The sequence below is a fragment of the Manis pentadactyla genome, chromosome 2 (assembly GCF_030020395.1).
Source record: "Manis pentadactyla isolate mManPen7 chromosome 2, mManPen7.hap1, whole genome shotgun sequence".
NCBI lineage: Eukaryota > Metazoa > Chordata > Mammalia > Pholidota > Manidae > Manis > Manis pentadactyla.
In genome coordinates, this window is record NC_080020.1 from 156,654,249 (window position 1) to 156,676,198 (window position 21,950).

The 21,950-nt window shown below is 39.2% G+C and overlaps 1 protein-coding gene across 1 annotated transcript in view; it reads left to right on the top strand.

Moving 5' to 3' along the window:
* The window catches only part of ACOXL (acyl-CoA oxidase like), a 315,801-nt gene that overhangs the window by 265,538 nt on the left and 28,313 nt on the right, over positions 1–21,950 (top strand). The window contains 1 exon segment of the mRNA XM_057496991.1: positions 16,455–16,556. Coding sequence (XP_057352974.1) covers positions 16,455–16,556 — 102 coding nt within the window.

The window sequence follows — 21,950 nt, forward strand, 5'->3', positions numbered from 1 at the left end:
TGGAGCTCAACACAGGTGAACTCTAAGAATCAGAGATGGGGATCATTCCAGACTCGTCCAATTTTTAATCACTTTTCTATTGCAAGGAATGCCCTTAAGAAATTGCAGAGCCAGTGCTTTTTACTAATGCTGGCAGAGATTCCTTAAACTAAGAGATGGTACTACTGCCCATCAATTTTAAAGGCAATAATGCAGATCCCAAGGGGCTAAAGTCTGAGGCAGAAGGCAGAGCACTTCATCACAGTGAGAGAACTGGGTTGTTGCTGGGGGAAACTGTTGTGGTATCACGCTGGTATTACCACGAATTAATAAGCTTTGTTCATCTTCTCTGACACTAAAGGTCCAACTCACCTTTTGCTTTGTCTTCTTGCTTTTTATGCAGCTCAGACCAAGGATATAGGCTGCCTACTTGTCATAAATGGCAGGCAATTTCCCTTTTGCGTGTTCTGGGTCCCAGTGGGCTTATGCTTCTGGAAACCAAGGCTCTCTAAACTCTTCAGTTCCACAAATGCATACCAAACCCTGATGCTGAGCTAGGCACTGCAGAAATTCCAAGATGCATGAGCCCCACTTCCTGCCTTCCTGATCACAGTGGGATCAGGGAGAAAGTCATATGGGCAATAATTACACCAGCAGACAGACTGTATAACACAGGGAAATACACACCACTGTGGGAATCCAGGAAGAGAAGGTGCAACTTTCAGTGTTGGAGGAGTCCACGTGGACACGGTATCAGTATGGGCAACCTGTAGACAGTATAGCCCTTTCAGCTTGGAGTTTGACATGGCAAAAGAGGAGGAGCCTGGACATAGGAAGATGATACATTTTAATTGTGATACAGCAAATGACCTTGTCAAAGGGTGTTCAGTTCTATGAATTTTAACTCATACACGGAGCTGCCACCGTGTCCAGCTGCCACTGCCTGTCACCTTTCTCAAGAAGAGAGGCCTTTAAGACTCAAGAAATATTGAACACGCTGGATTAAAATTTTTTAAAAATAAATTAACATCTTCAGGCAGTTTGGAAGAAAAAGAGACTTTGATCTTGAGCAACTTGAGCTGAATATCACAGTGAAGTAGTGGTGGGCCATGTGCTGGTGTCATAGCAGATCAGATGCAGAGGGTGGTAGAAGGCAGGGACGGGCCGCAGACAGCTAGACAGTATAGAATTGTGTAAGTACCACCACAATCAGGATACTGACCAATTTATCCTAAAATAATAACGTATTTGAGGACAAATTTCAACTTTTTGTGAATTTTCTATTCATGTCTTTTTCTCATTTTTCTATCAGGTTTTTGGCCTTTTGTCCCTTTATTTTTAACTTAATTTACTTTTTATTGAGATATAACTGACATACAACATTATATTAGTTTGTTATACAACATAATGACTCAATGATTGTATGTATTGCAAAATGATGACCACAATAAATCTAGTTAACATCTATCACCATACATAGTTACAGAATATTTTCTTCCTATGATGGGAACTTTTAAGAACTACTTCCTTAGCAACTTTCAAATATGCAATGCAGTATTATTAAGTATAGTTGCCAAGCTGTATGTACAACCCCATGACTTACTTATTTTATAACAGGAAGTTTATACCTTTTGATCCCCTTAACCCATTTCACCCATCCCATCTTTTACCTCTGGTAACCACCAATCTGTTCTCTGTATCTATAAGCTTGTTTTGTTTTGTTTTGTTTAGATTCCACATAAAAGTAGAATACACACAATATTTTGTCTTCCTCTGTCTGCCTTATTTCACTTAGCATAGTTCCCTTGTCCATCCATGTTGTCACAAATAGAAACATTTCATTATTTTTTGTGGCTGAGTAATATTTCATGGGGTGTGTGTGTGTGTGTGTGTGTGTGTGTGTGTGTGTTATCCATTTTCTTTATCCATTCATCCACCAATTGACACATAGGTTGCTTTCATATCTTGGCTATTGTAAATAACATTGTAGTGAACTTGGGGGTGCAGATATCTCTTTTGAGTTGTTGTTTCTGTTTTCTTCATATACATATCCAGAAGTGGAATTACTGGATCATATGGTAGTTATATTTTCAAATTTTGAGGAACTTTAATATTGTGTGGCTGTGCCAATTTATAATCTCACCACCAGTGCATGGGAATTACCTTTTCTCTACATCCTTGCCAACATTTGTTGTCTCGTCTTTTTGATGCTAGCAATTCTAACAAGTGTGAGGTGATACACAGTTGTGGTTTTGACTTGCATTTCCCTGATGATTAGTGATGTTCAGCATCTTTTCATATACCTGTTGGCCAATTGCATGTCTCCTTTGGAATAAATGTCTATTCAGATCCTCTGCCCATTTTTTAATTGGTTTATTTGTTCTTTGCTATTGAGTTGTGTGAGTTCTTTATATATTTTGGATATTAACCTTTTATCAGACATATGATTTGCAAATATTCTCTCCCATTCAGTAGGTTGCCTTTTCATTTTATTGATGGTTTCCTTTGCTGTGCAGAGGCTTTATAGTTTGAGGTTGTCCCATGTATTTATTTTACTTTTGTTGCCTTTGGTTTTGGTATCAAATCCAAAAAAAAAAACATTGCCACAGTGATTCAGATTCATTCTTGATTATTGAACTAGCTTTGTATTCCCAAATTAAGATTCAGTTGGTCATGGTGTGTTATTATTTTTATATATTTCTGGATTTAATTTTTAAATATTTTGTAGGGGATTTTTGCATCTATGCTCATGAGAAATATTGGTTTATTGTTTCCTTTCCTGTACTGTCTTTGTCTGGTCTTGGTATCACAGTACTGCTGGCCTCTTAAAATGAGTTGGGGGAGGGAGCCAAGATGGCGGCCTGAGTAGAGCAGCGGAAATCTCCTCCCAAAACCACATATATTTTTGAAAATACAACAAATACAACTATCCCTAAAAGAGAGACCAGAAGACACAGGACAACAGCCAGACCACATGCACACCAGCGAGAACCCAGCAACTCGTGAAAGGGGTAAGATACAAGCCACGGCCCAGCGGGACCCGAGCGCCTCTCACCCCAGCTCCTGGTGGGAGGAGAGGACTCAGAGTGGGGAGAGTGAGGGAGCCCAGGACTGCTGAAAACCCAGCCCTAGCCATCTGCACCAGAACGCAGACACAGTGCGTGCGTGCGGTGCTGAACACTAGGGAAACAGGACAGTAAGACCTGTGAGCGGGTCCCTGCAGCCGGTGCACCCGGGACAAAGAAAAGCGAGTGCTTTTTGGAAGTCTTAAAGGGATAGGGACCCCACAGCTGGATGGAAGCACCCTGGGACACTTAGCCCAGCAGCAGGGAATCCTGGGGAAATCTGGGCACTTTAACCCCCTGGGCAGCAGGGAGCACGGAGGCCCCTCATGGAGATAAAAAGCCTCCAAGCCATTTCACCTCCAACATGGCTCCGCCATATTGGAGCAGCAGCCAGAGGCAGGCCACGCCCACAGCAACAGCGGAGCTAAACTCCATAGCGGCCTGGCAAGAATCAGAAGCCCCATCTGCGCGCAGCTGCCCAGCACAAGCCACTAGAAGTCGCTGTTCTCCCAGGAGAGGAGGGCCACAAACCAACAAGAAAGGAAGTCCTTCCAGCCGTCACTCGTGCCAGCTCTGCAAACTATCTCTATCACCATGAAAAGGCAGAAAAAATTGATACAGACCAAAATCACAACCCCTGAGAAGGAGATAGACCTAACCACTCTTCCTGAAAGAGAATTCAAAATAAAAATCATAAACATGCTGACAGAGATGCAGAGAAATATACAAGAGCTAAGGGATGAAGTCTGGAGGGAGATTACAGAAATAAAACAATCTCTGGAAGGATTTATAAGCAGAATGGATAAGATGCAACAGGCCATTGATGGAATAGAAACCAGAGAACAGGAACACAGAGAAGCTGAGGCAGAGAGATATAAAAGGATCTCCAGGAATGAAAGAATATTAAGAGAACTGTGTGACCAATTGAAATGGAACAATATCCGCATTACAGGGGTACCAGAAGAAGAAGAGAGAGAACAAAGGATAGAAAGTGTCTTTGAAGAAATAATTGCTGAAAACTTCTGCAAACTGGGGGAGGAAATAGTTGCTCAGACTACAGAGGCACAAAGAACTCCCAACAGATGAGACCCAAAGAGGACAACAGCAATACACATAATAATTAAAATGGCAAAGATCAAGGACAAGGACAGAGTATTAAAGGAAGCCAGAGAGAAAAAAAAGGTCACCTACAAAGGAAAACCCATCAGGCTATCATCAGACTTCTCAACAGAAACCTTACAGGCCAGAAGAGAATGGCATGATATATTCAATGCAATGAAACAGAAGGACCTTGAACCAAGGTTACTGTATGCAGCACGATTATCATTTAAATATGAAGGAGGGATTAAACAATTCCCAGACAAGCAAAAGTTGAGGGAATTTGCCTCCCACAAACCACCTCTACAGGGTATTTTAGAGAGACTGCTCTAGATGGGAGCACTCCCAAAAAGAGCACAGAACAAAACACTCAACATATGAAGAATTGAGGAGGAGGAATAAGAAGGGAGAGAAATAAACATGAGACTGTGTTTATAATAGCTCAATAAGCGAGTTAAGTTAGACAGTAAGGTAGTAAACAAGCTAAACTTGAACCTTTGGTAACCACAAATCTAAAGCCTACAATGGCAATAAGTACATATCTTTCAATAATCACCCTCAATGTAAATGGACTGAATGCACCAATCAAAAGACACAGAGTAATAGAATGGATAAAAAAGCAAGACCCATCTATATGCTGCTTACAAGAGACTCACCTCAAGCCCAAAGACATGAACAGATTAAAAGTCAAGGGATGGAAAAAGATATTTCATGCAAACAACAGAGAGAAAAAAGCAGGTGTTGCAATACTAGTATCAGACAAAATAGACTTCAAAACAAAGAAAGTAACAAGAGATAAAGAAGGACACTACATAATGATAAAGGGCTCAGTCCAACAAGAAGATATAACCATTATAAACATTTATGCACCCAATACAGGAGCACCAATATATGTGAAACAAATACTAACAGAATTAAAGGAGGATATAGAATGCAATGCATTCATTTTGGGAGACTTTAACACACCACTCACTCTAAAGGACAGATCCACCAGACAGAAAATAAATAAGGACACAGAGGCACTGAACAACACACTAGAATATGTGGACCTAATAGACATCTGTAGAACTCAACATCCAAAAGCAACAGGATACACATTCTTCTCAAGTGCACATGGAACATTCTCCAGAATAGACCATATACTAGGCTACAAAAAGAGCCTCAGTAAATTTCAAAAGATTGAAATCCTATCAACCAACTTTTCAGACCACAAAGGTATAAAACTAGAAATAAATTGTACAAAGAAAGCAAAAAGGCTCACAAACACATGGAGGCTTAACAACATGCTCCTAAATAATCAGTGGATCAATGACCAAATTAAAATGGAGATCCAGCAATATATGGAAACAAATAACAACAACAACACAAAGCCCCAACTTCTGTGGGATGCAGCAAAAGCAGTCTTAAGAGGAAAGTATATAGCAATCCAGGCATATTTAAAGAAGGAAGAACAATCCCAAATGAATAGTCTAATGTCACAATTATCGAAATTGGAAAAAGAAGAACAAGTGAGGCCTAAGGTCAGCAGATGGAGGGACATAATAAAAATCAAAGAAGAAATAAATAAAATTGAGAAGAGTAAAACAGTAGAAAATATCAGCGAAACCAAGAGCTGGTTCTTTGAGAAAATAAACAAAATAGATAAGCCTCTAGCCAGACTTATTAAGAGAAAAAGAGAGTCAACACACATCAACAGAATCAGAAATGAGAAAGGAAAAATCACAACAGACCCAACAGAAATACAAAGAATTATTAGAGACTACTATGAAAACCTATATGCTAAGAAGCTGGAAAACCTAGGAGAAATGGACAACTTCCTAGAAAAATACAACCTTCCAAGACTGACCCAGAAAGAAACAGAAAATCTAAACAGACCAATTACCAGCAATGAAATTGAATCGGTAATCAAAAAACTACCAAAGAACAAAACCCCCGGGCCAGATGGATTTACCTCAGAATTTTATCAGAGATACAGAGAAGACATAATACCCATTCTCCTTAAAGTTTTCCAAAAATAGAAGAGGAGGGAATACTCCCAAACTCATTCTATGAAGCCAACATCACCCTAATACCAAAACCAGGCAAAGACCCCACCAAAAAAGAAACCTACAGGCCAATATCCCTGATGAACATAGATGCAAAAATACTCAACAAAATATTAGCAAACCGAATTCAAAAATACATCAAAAGGATCATACACCATGACTAAGTGGGATTCATCCCAGGGATGCAAGGATGGTACAACATTCGAAAATCCATCAACATCATCCACCACATCAACAAAAAGAAGGACAAAAACCACACGATCATCTCCATAGATACTGAAAAAGCATTCGACAAAATTCAACATCCATTCATGATAAAAACTCTCAACAAAATGGGCATAGAGGGGAAGTACCTCAACATAATAAAGGCCATATATGATAAACCCACAGTTAACATCATACTGAACAGCGAGAGGCTGAAAGCTTTTCCTCTGAGATTGGGAACAAGACAGGGATGCCCACTCTCCCCACTGTTATTCAACATAGTACTGGAGGTCCTAGCCATGGCAATTAGACAAAACAAAGAAATACAAGGAATCCAGATTGGTAAAGAAGAAGTCAAACTGTCACTATTTGCAGATGACATGATATTGTACATAAAAAACCCTAAAGACTCCACTCCAAAACTACTAGAACTAATATCGGAATTCAGCAAAGTTGAAGGATACAAAATTACACAGAATTCTGTGGCCTTCCTATACACTAACAATGAACTAATAGAAAGAGAAATCAGGAAAACAATTCCATTCACAATAGCATCAAAAAGATAAAATACCTAGGAATAAACCTAACCAAGGAAGTGAAAGACCTATACCCTGAAAACTATAAGACACTCTTAAGAGGAATTAAAGAGGACACTAATAAATGGAAACTCATCCCATGCTCCTGGCTAGGAAGAATTAATATCGTCAAAATGACCATCCTGCCCAAAGCAATATACAGATTCGATGGAATCCCTATCAAATTACCAACAGCATTCTTCAATGAACTGGAACAAATAGTTCAAAAATTCAAATGGAAACACCAAAGACCCTGAATAGCCAAAGCAATCCTGAGAAGGAAGAATAAAGTGGGGGGATCTCGCTCCCCAACTTCAAGGTCTACTACAAAGCCACAGTAATCAAGACAATTTGGTACTGGCACAAGAACAGAGCCACAGACCAGTGGAACAGAATAGAGACTCCAGACATTAACCCAAACATATACGGCCAATTAATATACGATAAAGGAGCCATGGACATACAATGGGGAAATGACAGTCTCTTCAACAGATGGTGCTGGCAAAACTGGACAGCTACATGTAAGAGAATGAAACTGGATCACTGTCTAACCCCATACACAAAAGTAAATTCGAAATGGATCAAAGACCTGAATGTAAGTCATGAAACCATAAAACTCTTAGAAAAAAACATAGGCAAAAATCTCATGGACATAAACATGAGTGACTCCTTCATGAACATATCTCCCCAGGCAAGGGAAACAAAAGCAAAAATGAACAAGTGGGACTATATCAAGCTGAAAAGCTTCTGTACAGCAAAGGACACCATCAATAGAACAAAAAGGTATCCTACAGTATGGGAGAATATATTCATAAATGACAGATCCGATAAAGGGTTGACATCCAAAATATATAAAGAGCTCAGGCACCTCAACAAACAAAAAGCAAATAATCCAATTAAAAAATGGGCAGAGGAGCTGAATAGACAGTTCTCTAAAGAAGAAATCCAGATGGCCAACAGGCACATGAAAACATGCTCCACATCGCTAATCATCAGAGATATGCAAATTAAAACCACAATGAGATATCACCTCACACCAGTAAGGATCACCATCATCGAAAAGACAAACAACAACAAATGTTGGTGAGGTTGTGGAGAAAGGGGAACCCTCCTACACTGCTGGTGGGAATGTAAATTAGTTCAACCATTGTGGAAAGCAGTATGGAGGTTCCTCAAAATGCTCAAAATAGAAATACCATTTGACCCAGGAATTCCACTTCTAGGAATTTACCCTAAGAATGCAGCACTCCAGTTTGAAAAAGACAGATGCACCCCTATGTTTATCGCTGCACTATTTACAATAGCTAAGATATGGAAGCAACCTAAATGTCCATAAGTAGGTGAATGGATAAAGAAGATGTGGTACATATACACAATGGAATATTACTCAGCCATAAGGAAAAAACAGATCCTACCATTTACAACAACATGGATGGAGCTAGAGGGTATTATGGTCAGTGAAATAAGCCAGGCAGCGAAAGACAAGTACCAAATGATTTCACTCATATGTGGAATATAAGAACAAGGAAAACTGAAGGAACAAAACAGCAGCAGAATCACAGAACCCATGAATGGACTAATAGTTACCAAAGGGAAAGGGACTGGGGAGGATGGGTGGGAAGGTAGGGACAAGGGTGGGGAAAAAGAAAGGGGGCATTACGATTAGCATGTATAGTGTGGGGTGGGGGGTACGGGGAGGGCTGTGCAACACAGAGCAGATAAGTAGTGATTTTACAGCATCTTACTATGCTGATGGACAGTGACTGTGAAGGGGTATGTGGGGGGGACTTGGTGAAGGGGGGAGCCTAGTCAACATAATGTTCTTCATGTAATTGTTGATTAATGATACCAAAATAAAAAAAAATGAGTTGGGAAGTGTTCTCTCCTCTTCCTTTTTCTGGAAAACATTATATAGAATTGGTGCTATTTATTATTTGGATGCTATGTATAATTTACCAGTGAAACTATCTAAGCCTAGAGATTTTTTTCACAAGGTTTTTAACTATTAATTCAATTTCTTTTTTTTTTTTTTTTTAATTTTAAATAATTATTTTTTATTGAAGGGTAGTTGACGCACAGTATTACATTACATTAGTTGCAAGTGTACAACACAGTGGTAGAACATTTATATACATAATTCTAGGTTCCAGCTATCACCCTACCAAGCTGTTACAATATCTTGACTATATTCCTTATGCTATACATTACATCCCGGTTACTTATTTATTTTATCATTGGAAGTCTGTCCTTTTTTTTTTTTTTTTTTTGTGAGGGCATCTCTCATATTTATTGATCAAATGGTTGTTAACAACAATAAAATTCTGTATAGGGGAGTCAATGCTCAATGCACAATCATTAATCCACCCCAAGCCTAATTTTCGTCAGTCTCCAATCTTCTGAGGCATAACAAACAAATTCTTATATGTAGAACAAATTCTTACATAATGAATAAGTTACATGGTGAACAGTGCAAGGGCAGTCATCACAGAAACTTTCGGTTTTGCTCATGCATTATGAACTATAAACAGTCAGTTCAAATATGAATACTCATTTGGTTTTTATACTTGATTTATATGTGGATACCACATTTCTCTCATTATTATTATTTTTAATAATTCAATTTCTTTAATTATTCATATTTAACTATTCATGTTATATATTTCAACTTATGTCATTCTTGGTAGCTTGTAGTATTGAAGGAATTAGTTCATTTAATTTGTGAAATGTATGTAAAGTTCACAGTTTTTCTTATTCTTTTCATTCCTGATTTTAGTAATTTGTGTCTCTCTAATTTTATCTTTGTAAATCTTAATACAGCTTTATCAATTATATTGATTTCTTCAAGGAATAAGCTTTTGGTTCTTACTGTTTTTCTCTACTGTATTTCTCCTTTCATTTTTGTTGGTTTCAGCTTTTATCTTTTGATTTTTGCCCTTATTTCATATCTTCTGACTTCTATAGGTTTATTTTTCTCTTAGTTTTCTAGCATGAATCTTCAGGTGGAAGTTTAAATGATGTACTTCACACTTTTCTATTGTATACATTTCATGCCATAAATTTGCCTCAAAGCATAGCTTTTCCTGTATCCAACAACTATTAATATGTTATATTTCACTTTCATTCAGCTCTAATTTCCCTTGAGACTTTCTCCTTGACCCACAAGTAATTTCAAAGTCTGTGGCTTAATTTCCAAGTGTCCAGAGATTTTCCTGTTATGTTTCTGTTATTGATTCCTAGTTTAGTTCTATTATAGTCAGAGAACACCCATGTATAATTTACATTTTTTTAATTGTTAAAATTTGTATATGGATGTAACCCTGGGGGGAAAAATCCTGGGGCAAAATATCTTTGAAACAAAAATTAGTCAAAAGGAGAAATAAAATGGGAGAAACCCATTTATTTCTTAGAAGCAGCTGTCCCGTGTCTCTCTTGACCAGGCTGCAGCAGAAGAGAGAGCTCCACCCAACCTCTCTGGTCCAGATAAGCCCTCCCTCACTGTGTAATTACCTATTGATATGGAGATGGCCTACTTCTCTCCACCCCTTGGAAACACCTATTGATATGGGAATGAACTCAAGCCAGGCAAGAGATTCTGGAAATACTGCGATTTCACCCACAATGACCCAGGATTTGGTCTACCTTGGTGAATGTTTTATGTGCCTGAAGAAAATAAGTGTATTCTGCTATTGTAAATGGAATGTTCCAGTGTCAGTTAGCTCTAGTTGGTAGATAATGTTTTTCAGTTCTTCTGTATCCTTGTTGATATTTCATCTACTTGTTCTATCTATTATTGAGAGAGCAATGTTGACATCTCCAAATATAGTTGTGGATATGTCTATTTCATGTTTCAGTTCTGTCAGGATTTTGCTTCATGTATTTTGAAGCTCTGTTGTTAGGTGTATGCACACTTAGGATTGTTAATCTTCTTGGTTCATTAACCTTTTTGTAATTATATAACTCCCTCTTTATTCTTGGAATTTTTCTTTTCTCTGAAATCTACTTTGTCTGATGTTGATAAAGCCAACACACATTTCCTTGATTTAGTTCTTGCATAGTGTATCTTATTCCATCTCTTTATTTTAACCTATCTCTATCATTATATTTGAAGTGAATTTCTTGTAAACAGCATGTTTTTAAAAAAATAATTCATTCTGAAAACAACTGTCTTCTGATTAATACGCTTATACTATTTCTATTTAATTTAATTATCAATACATTTAGATTTAGGTCAACCATTTTATTGTTTTCTGTTGTTTCCTCTGATTTTTATTTCTCTGTTTCCTCTTACATGTTTTATTAGCTTCTGTAACAAATGACAAAAAGCTTGGTGAATTAAAGCAAATGAAATTCATTCCATCATGGTTATGGATATCAGAAGTCTGAAGTCAAAATCACAGGGCGAAAATCAAGGTGTCAGCAGTATACTTCTGCCTTGGGAGACTCTAGAAGAGAACTGTCTCTTCTAGCTTCTGGTGGCTGCTCATATGCCTTGACTTGCGGCCACCTCACTCTCATCTCTTTTTGGTCACATTACCTCCTCTTCCTTCTATGGAAACTCCCTCTGCCTCTGTTTTATAAAGATACATGTAGTAGCATTTAGGATCCACCTAGTTAATCCAGAATAATCTCTCCATTTTAAGAATCTTATCTTAATTGCACCTGCAAACACTTTTCCCTTATAAAGTAATATTTTCGGATTCCAAGAATTAGGACCTGTTACTTTTAGATGGTTATTATTCAGCCTACAACACACACCTTCTTTTGGATTATTTGAGCATTCTTTTGTATTTCATTTTGGTTTATCTATGTTTCTTTGTATACTCTTTTTTTTTGGTTGCTGCTCTAGGTATTGCAATATATATATTTAACTTTTTACAGTCTACTTGAAATAAATATCTTACCTCTTCAAGTGGTATGTGGAAACCTCACCATCATAGAGTTCCTTTTACCCTCTCTCCTCGTATATGTCATCAGCATCTTAAAAGTACATCTACCTGCATTGGAAACCACATTAGACAATCTTATAAGTTTTGCTTTCAGTCATTAAACACATTGTAAAAAAATTCAAGAGAAGAATAGTCTATCATATTTACCTACAAATTTACATTTCCCTTGCTCTCCCTCTATTCCTGACGTTCCAAGTTTCCTTTTAGTATCATTTTCCTTTTGACTGAAGAACTTTAAACAATTCTTTAAGAGCAGATTGGCTGGCAATAAATCCTCTGTTTTTCCTCATCTGACAATATCTTTATTTGACCTCAGCTACTTAAAGCACAGTCCCCCAGAGAAAAAACTGATACAGCATGGCCCAGAGCCCTAGGCATACAAAAACAAGCCTTTCACTGTAAATCTAATTGTTAGCATACACTGTCAGGATTGGTCTAAGGCCTCAGACATACAAAACATTCTTATCAGGCAAGAAAGTCTATACACAAACAATGAGGAGTAGGGTGTTAGGGGAGGGGGATGGCAACACTTGCCCAGGGATGAAGACCAAAGGGTAGCATTTAATAAATATCAATTGGCCAAGTTGCAGCAAAACATGAAGCTTAAGAAATAATCCGATGAAGATTTAAAAGACCATTCTTAGCTACATCTGAGTTTGAACAGACAGGGCCCTGATTTGCAGAAGAACACTTTAGATGACAAAAGGAACACGTAGCTACTGTCGCCTATAATGTTCCCATCTTCTTTCTGAATGGGGATGATTTGTAGTTGTCATTTGCAATTAAGGTGGGCAAAAGAAATGTCAGGTGATTATAAATGAACAAATGTCCACATTTCTTAAAAATAGGAAAAAAAGTAGATTTGGGAAATTAAAGAATTTGAGAATGCTGTAAGTCCAAGTTAAAATTCTAGAAAAGGCTATTCAAGATAGTTTATGATCATCTAGAAAAGACATAGACTGTCACTAAGAGCCTGTGTTCACTATGGCTAAGCCTTGCTAAACTAATCTTACTTCCTTTCTTAACCAAGTTACTAGAAGAGAAATTGATGTATCTTGATTTTGGCCAACACTGCCTGACTCTCTGGTTATCCTTAGGGACAAGCTGGAGAAATATGAGTTAAATAACATCCCATTAAATAGATTCTCAGATACTTGAATCAAAAGATTTAGACCTATCATATGGGTTCTATGACATAAAGACATAATGAGACTCGACAAATTTGTAAATGACACAAAGATATCCAGTGGTCAAGTCAAGATTCATAGCAATTTTGGGGATTTGAGGTAGGTCATATCATCAAGATGCTACATTAAAATAATAAGGAATAAAAGAACTTTATTTTTAAAAAACAAATTTTAAATAATCTATATAGGGATATTGATATGTATGTATGGGTTGGTTGAAAAACAGCTCATGGGGGAAAAGGCTTAGCTAGAAGTGTCAGGTAAACAAACATTTGAGTAGACCAAATGTGCTTGATATTCTTTCACTCATTTATTAAAAAATATTGTGTGGCTGTCATAAAAGCAAATTCTACCTTACCTGGCATAGAAAAGCCCCAGAGTCCCAATCCAGGGCTGTGATGGTGCTGACACTACAGTGCTGAGGAAACATCTGGATGCTCTGTTCTGTGAGAAGGAGAGAATTAAGCATCGAGAGGCCACCAGGTCCACGGTGATGCCAGGGCTGGATGCCATGTGCTGAGAGGAAAATTTGAAGAATGAAGGACTAAGCAGAATCTGAACCATCTCTTTAAATTTGTTAAGGGCTGTTATCTGGACATTTTCATAGACTCTTGCTTTGCTTCTTAGGCAGCAGAAGTTATAGGTTTAATAACTATGAGTTACAGGAAATTGGGTTCAGCCACTCTCTTACAGTGTCAGCTCCTTTACCAGACTCCAGGCGTACAGAGACGAGCAGGACAATATCCCTTTCCTACAGAGCTGACAATCCATAAATTCATACTTCACATAGACAAGTGGCTTAATATGCAATGGCTCTTCCAGCAGTGGGGCCCCTTAGAGAACCAAATGCCTCTGACCTTTGAATGCACTGTGCTCCCTTCTCTGGGACACAAGAGGAGAGACATCCAGGCTCTGTTTGAGGGTCTGGGTCTGGGCTGATGGTCTCTGGACCTAGAGGTGGTGTTCTGATAGCCAGGACAAGCAAAGAGAGTGAACTAAGGGGAGTCTGAACCATGTTCAAGGAGAAAAGCAAGTTCAAAGCCAAAATAGTGGTCCTGAGCAAAAGTCACAGAGTGACAGCAGGAGGACAACTCAGGAATTGACAAGGGAAGAGCAGACAGGGAGCACAGTGTGAGGCTGGTTAAAGCCGGCAGTCTGGAATGAAGCCTGGGAATGGTATCAGCAGTCAGGGGGATGTTAGGAGCTCTGTGGGACCAAGTGGGCTTGGACTTGAATCAGAGAGGACTTGAGCAGAGGCTGGATGACCATCTGTCAGAGATGTCAGAGATGGGATTTGTGCCAGATATCCTCTATTTGCCCCTCCACCCTTCTCTCCCTGTGCTAGTCCAGAAGTTGACCTACCTAATTTACAGCAATGGAACCCTTGCGCTCTGGTTCCAGTTGGGTTCCAAGGACAAAAAGCTCCAGCTAGAGATTGGAGATGGGGAGGAGAATGAGGTTGGAATACCTGCTCCCTGTGGGGTCACCTTAGGATTTCTGTGTTCCTAAGCTGAAGGTCACAGCTCCTGAAAAGGTGTCCCTGTCTACATTGCTCTCTATTCCAGGATCCAGGAGCCACTCCAAGCTCTCCTCCCTTGAAACCTAATGGCGGTAATGGCCCCAGAGATACTAGCTCCAAAGTGATGTGCTATCCTTTGTGGCTCTCCTACATTTTGTCCACACCTTTATAAAAAAATTTTTAAACTCTTCTTGAATTATCTTAATGTGAATATGTCCTCTGTTTCCTTGGTCGAACCTTGGCTGACACCAGATTATGGATTGAGTGAGAAGATGAATTTTGTTATTTCAATAAGTGCTTATATTTCTATGGCCCTGGATTTCTTATCACTAACCTTATATTTTTGTCTACCCAAGAGTGATGAGGATTAACTTTCTGCACCTATGGATCCACAAAAAATATTTTTATAGTGGATACGAAATTCACCTAGAGACTTGTGAGTCAGTCCAGTCACGTAATCTATACAATTTATTATGCTTATAAGAATTCATCTTACCGGTACGTATGACAATGTTTTTCAGTTGCTTTCACCATGTCTCAGGGCTCTATGGCACTAAGGTACTATGCCTCACGGGCTCAGCTAACATCTTTACTGTTGTCGTGTAAAAGGGCCAAAGGAAGCTCGCCTTGGCCAAGCAACTACTGCCCAGAACTTTGGCGAGGTCATAAAAGAGTCATAATTTATCTTAAATATCTTTCACAGACAAGCTACTAAGCCATATTGTGACATCTTCTGGGAAGACTAAATAGCTGAGGCTCTCCACAATAATGCTATTTCAAGGAGGTTCCCCTGAACCTGAGGAAAAGAAGGGGGAGCCCATCCCATGTACATGATTCAGCTGTGTGGTTTCTGAGTCTGATGATCCATAGAAAACATACAGTCTTAGTCTTATGGTGTGAAGGTCACCTCTGCCTGCCTCTGAATAAGAGGGTTTTATTGTTGCTTGGGTTGACTTAGAGAAGATCTCACTTCTAAAGCATCATTATCTTTTAGAGATGCACAGTGAAAAGCTCATGGATGAAATGATAGGACTGAGCTTTGCTTCACAATAATACAGAAAGTGGGGAATGGGTGGGAGTAGACATAAAACAAGATTGCCACGAGTTGATAGCTATTGAAGCTCGGAGATGGAGACCTGGAGGTACATTTTATTATTCTCTCTACTTTTGTGTAATTTTGGAATTACTATTAAAATCTAAGTGAGTAAATATTTAATTTAAAAGTTACTTTTTGATCTAGGAAAACTAATTTATTATAGCTTGATGCCACTGACATCATGAAGGAGTTGTGTGTGTAGGTTTTAGAAGTGTAATAGGAAAAACATATTGGAACAAAATACAAATGAGGAATGCTATTTTTATGCTAGTTTAATCAAACCATGTTCAATGGAAATATCAAGATGATATTATTCAGAATGTACATTTAGAATATTCTTTCATGAATTGAGAAGGAAATCAAACAGAAGTACTACTTTCATGTTTAAAAATACATGCAGACTTTTAAAATATTATTTCCTAAATAACCTGGGGTGGAGGAGAACTGGGTGTGATTGCAGATGAAACAAGACTGATCCTGAACCAATATTTGTGCAGTTGGGGAAATGGGTACATGAGAATTAACTATGCGCTTCTATTTTCTATGTGCTTTGAATTTTCCATAGGATAGTTAAAAAAATAAAACACACTGCATGTCCAAAATGTGACCACCTTATGTCAAGGGAGTATTAACTTTTATGATGTTATGAAATATAATATTATGCTATTTCTCTTTCTCCTTCGATTTGGCATTTGTTAATATATTACTATTTGTCTGTTTCTTCATTCCCCATCTCTTAGTTTTGCATGTTATTTGGAACCAAGCTGATGTTCCAGGAGCATGCCTGGTATCTGGAACATAAATATTTGACTTCCACGGCCAGCATGAAGATTAGGAGTCAGGTAAGCGTCCCTGGTGTGCAGAAGAGACTCTTTGTGCATCAGCTGTCAGCTCTTTGCTTACTTAGAAAACAATCCTGTCAATCTTTTATCAGTTTCCACTCATGGATTTTTATGCCTTTGGGATTTCACATACATGTTTTCATTGCCTACCATGATCATATTACACTTCAGAGTTTTAAGTGACAAGGCAATGATTCACTGTGCATGAACCTTCTGACATGAAATGGAGAGGAGGGAATCAAAAACATTTTTCTTGTCTTGGCAAAAAAAAAAAAGAAAGTATTAAGTGATTTTCAATTTTCTACTTCTTACCAAAACCTATTAACTCATTCTCCATATTCAGAAAAACGATCTGTGGCATTTTTATGTCAGTGGTAGCCAAGGCAATGTAATGGGATTCTATAGGATAGCTACAAAACCCCCCAAAATGCAGGTAGAGCCAGCAAATTACCTCCAAAATGCTTCTCTAAAGAAAAATAATATAGGATAATAACCTATAATGCACAGTTTTTGAGTACCTCCTTTCTTCTAGGCCCTCTGTTAAATGCTGGCATACAAGTAAGTATGTGATCAGTCTCTGCATTCAAGGGAGCTTATTGTATTTGGAGACACACAGTTGACTTTAAAAACACAAATAACACAAGGGAGCAGAGGCTTTCCAATGAACTTGGCCACAAGAATAAGTTCAAAATTCAGAGGACAGAGGTCACTTAGGAGTGAATGTTATCCTAGTGCTAGACTTTGAAGAATGGAAAATTCTTGCCAAGGAAAGGTGGGGGTTCAATGGAGGAGCAGGAAGTACAGTTGAGCCTTCAGACAGGGTTCATCATGTGAACAGAATCATCAACATGGGAGTACTTAGGACACATATATTAAGAAACAGTGAAAAGACCAGTTTGGCAGAAGTCTCAAGTGGGAACCTAGAGAAGTCTGCAGGAGCTAGACAAGAGTAGACCCCAAAGAACCTTAAAGAATACCTTTACCTTTCAGGAGGATGGTAGTTATGAAGGAAAGCTTATGTAAAGGTGTTTCAGTTATCTATCTCTGTGTGGCAAATGAACCCCAAACTTAGTGGCTTGAAACAGCAGCCATTTATTATTTCTCATGGTCCTGCATGTGGACAGGGCTCAGCGAGGTGGTTCTTTTGCTCCATGTGATCCTGTGGGCACTGTGTGCACAAGTTGGCTTTTCCAGTCTCCTGGAAGTCACCTCAGTTAGGATGGCAGCTAGGATGGCTAGGCAGCTTTTTCTGTGTGGCCTATTGTGAGCTTCCTCACAGCATGGTAGTCTCTAGTGGCTGAATGTTTTACATGATGGCTGGTTTCCAAAGAGAACATGGAAGATGTCAGTCATCTTGAAGGCTAGGACCAGAGCTAGCTAATGTTATCTCAGCTGCATTCTATTGGCCAGAGGGAGTCACAAGGCTGGAGATGGATACCTAACGTCTCAATGTGAGGAGTAAGATGTACGTATAGGGAAAGAAAGAACTGATGGCAGCTCTCTTTGGAAACTACCTCCTGCAAAGAAACTGCCCACTTTGGAGAGAGATAAAGAGAATGCTTTTTAATTAAAACACACACACACACACACACACACACACACACAGAACTACATGAGGGAAGATTTTAAATCCACATGACCATGTATTTCAGTGATACAGAATTAGATAAATAATGTATCAGAAGAATGCTGAGTAAAAGAAATCAGCTTTCACATAAAACACTGAAGTGCTCTGTATGTATACAGTGAAACATGCTTTCTACAGTCTTCACTTACTGGATCTTCATCAGCCTGGGAGAGAAGCAGGGACCAGCCAGCAACTTTGGAATAAGCTTTATCTGAGGGTCTGGATCTGGGTTGTTCAGGCCTCTTGGACATCTCAAGGCTTCTTTCACAGATCTCTGACCTGCCAGCCAGGGGTGTTCACCCCCTTTCTGGGCATTTCTGGGGCTCCCAGAGGGGAGACAGTGGTGGAGCTAGCACAGATGTTTCCTTTCCCACCTCTACCACACCCCTTTGAAGGGATCTCAAGGTTTCAGAAATAATATTAGCAGCTTCCCTTCATTAAAATATCTGGGAACCTTGGCCATTTGGAGGTGCTAAATAAGAGTGTCCTTGTGAAGGAGCAGAAATGGGACTGGGATGATTGATGCTCCTGAAGGCATTTACTTTCAGCAGATCTAGGTGCTTTCACATGATAACTTCAAGTTTCCTGATTGTTTTTTCTTTAGGTGCATCTAATGTACTGATTAACTCATCCCATACATTTTTAATCCCACTTGTTTGGATTTTTATTTTAAAAATCCCTTCTTATTTTCTTTTTCATATCACCCCCTCCCTTTTTTAGGTTGCCTTTGCCCAAAGATATATTCAGTTTTGTCTTTTATTTCTTCACGCATTGAAGCATAGGTGTTTTATAGTCTATAGCTGGTAATTCCAATATCTTAAGTCTTTACAGGTCTATTTCCTTTTGTCTGTTGCTTCTGCTACATGTTTAGTTATCTTTTAATTTATGCTGGTCATTGTTATTGAAAAAATGATCTGTAAGTTTTACATGAAAGCCAAACTGAAGGTACCTTTTTCTTCCCCTTACAAGGCATCTGAAGGTACTCTCAGTGTGAGACCCACCTTAAACCAAACTCAAGACGAGGTTTCCTGGAAGATTCAGAGAGTTCAAAGAATTGGCATCCCCCTTATGGGAGGGAGGGTCTCCTATTACATGTCTTGTCTAGTGCTGGCCTTGCTTTTGACTATCGTCATTCCCCGCCCCCTCCCCAGCCACCATAAGGCTGTCAGAATGAAAATTCAGATTTGCTGGAAATGGCAAATGCCTTCAGGGCAAATAAACTTTTCTTACTTGTATATTTTCTTTGGTTCCCATTTCTTATACATTTTTGGCATTATCGTTTTGTCAGATCATTGGTACTCTGAAGATGTTTCTATATTTTAAGAATTTTGATTGTTTTCAGGAGGAAGGTTAGTAAAAAGAAAATATAGCTGCCTAATGTCAGAAACAGAAAGTTCCTCCTGTTATATTATACCACTTGACCCCACAACAGCTTTTTAAGTGATTTTCATTATCCCAACATAGATGAGGAAACTGAGACCCAGCATGGCAAAGTAGCTTGCCCAGAATAACACAGTGGGTCAAGCTTTCTGACTCTAAACATTTTCCTTTATGTTATTTGTTTAAAAATCAGCATCATCCAGTGACAACAAGCACACCTAGCGACCATTCGGACAACAGTTCCTAATACTGTTGTCCAAAAAAAGGAATCAGGGTCCTTGGAGACATGGCTGATTCTGGGGCTGGGGCAATGAATGTATAAGATGAGCCTGGAGCATCTTCCAGTGCCAGAAAGTAAGAAAGTGCCCCAAACATGTACCTCTGAGTGATAAGAGCGCTTGGCTCTTCACCAAGACCCATGGCCTCTGTCCAGTCATGAGGAAAACGTCAGACAGAACCAAACTGAGGATGGCCTAGCAGTACCTAACCAGCACCCTTCAAACTGCCAATGAGTGAGAACCTGAGGACCCAACACAGACGAGAGGACATGAAGGAAATGTGCTGACCAAACGCTATGTGGTCTCCAGGACTGAGTCCTGGAAGGGAGAACAGACACTAGTGGAAAAGCCAGTGAAATCTGAATAAACATGTGATTTGTTGATATTCATGTACCAGCACTGGCTTCTTAGTTTTTACAATGAACCATAGTTATATAGGACATTAACCTTAGGAGAAGTGGGTTGAAGAGCATATGGGAACTCTCTGTACTGTCTTTGGAACTTGTGTGTAGATCTTAAAGTATTCCAAAATAAAAAGTTTATTTTTAAAAAAAAGTCAGCATCAGGGAATTGCAATCAGCTTGGGCTGATTCTAAAGAATAAAAGTTTTCAGAACACCAGCCTCCAGACTAATAATTGACAATGCATATGTTCATACTAAAAAAGAAACATCTCATTTTGTTCTCATAAAATCTTCAAGATCAGTAAGGCTGATATAATCTCCATTCAACAAATGAGTAAAACTAAGAAACAGAGAAGTTGAATGACTGCCCAAGATTCTAGCTGAGAATAGGAACCAGAGCTCCTGACCCCAGACGGAGCTGGATCGAGCCTGAGGCTTTGTCCACTGGAACCCCTACTTGTCCACCTGGAGCACCACACAGAAAAAAAGATCTGAGTTCAAAAGCTTCACAGAGGCCTGCCTGATGTCCCAGAGCAGGTAAAATCCATTCACATATCCAGGAAGCAGCCCGAGTACCCAGCTGTCCAACAGAAGCCCACAAGAGATAGAGTTGGGCTGGGGTTTGGTTTCTTTTTAAATTAAAGCTAATCCCCCACAGCCCTTTGTGGCTGCAATAATTCCTTCCTTTTGTCTGGAACTTCACTGTTGACAGAGCTGGTGCACATTCATTATCCTGTGTAGTCCCCACAGGCACCCTTAAGTGCGAATCGCTGTTAATCCACTCTTGGATTGGGAATCTAAGGTTGACTGGCTGCTGATTCAGTGAGTGGTAAAGGGGAGGCTTCTGCACTCCAGTTCTCTGCTGTTCTTGTGTTCCCGGCCTGAGGTGTAGGATGCACTGGCTCCCCCTTTATGCCCTTAAAGGAGAGCCTTGGCTCAGAGGCAGACCCATGTCAGTGCCCCCAGGGTGCCATCATGACAAGGCCCCTAAGTGAAGGTCTCTGTACCTTTTGCGTTACGTACTTTAGCAGGGGTGTAACAAAACAATCGTGTGCTCTGTTCTTGGGAACTTAGTGTCCAGGCATTATCTGTTTCAGTCTTCATTAACCTAGATATTTGTATTTATCTTGCTGCAGATAATTATCAGCATTTGGGAGTAACAACCACTGGAGGCTCCTTTTTAAGGAGAGCCTTTCATAATAACCTAACAGCTGACAATTGTGTGACAAAAGAAAACAAAGGTTTTACCTTCTTCAAGTGGTGTATTTTAAAGCAAATGAAAATTTGGTCTTGAGTCCTCTATTTTACACCAACTCTAAAAGTAAATGAGTTTCAGAGAGGGTAGCCTTGTTTTCTCCTGTGTGTATGCTCTCTGAGCTCTGGGACACAGCTGTCCTACTCTGCCAGTGGCCACCAGCACTGGGACAGTGGCTCTCGGTGACATATAAGAAGCAGCAGCAAGTCCATGTGCATGTGTGGTCAGCTCACATTAAGAGATCAGTACAGGAGGAAACTTCGAAGTCTATGTCTGCTGAGAGAACCACAGCCACCTGTGGGTTGCAGATTAAAAAAAAGACCCTATTCCATGTGGTGAAAATAATACTTCGCAAAACATTGAATCAAGTTCTGTTTCCTGCCTGAACCCAAATAATGGAACCACATAAGAATATACGTTGTAAAGGACCTGCAGGGAGATGACAGAAGGC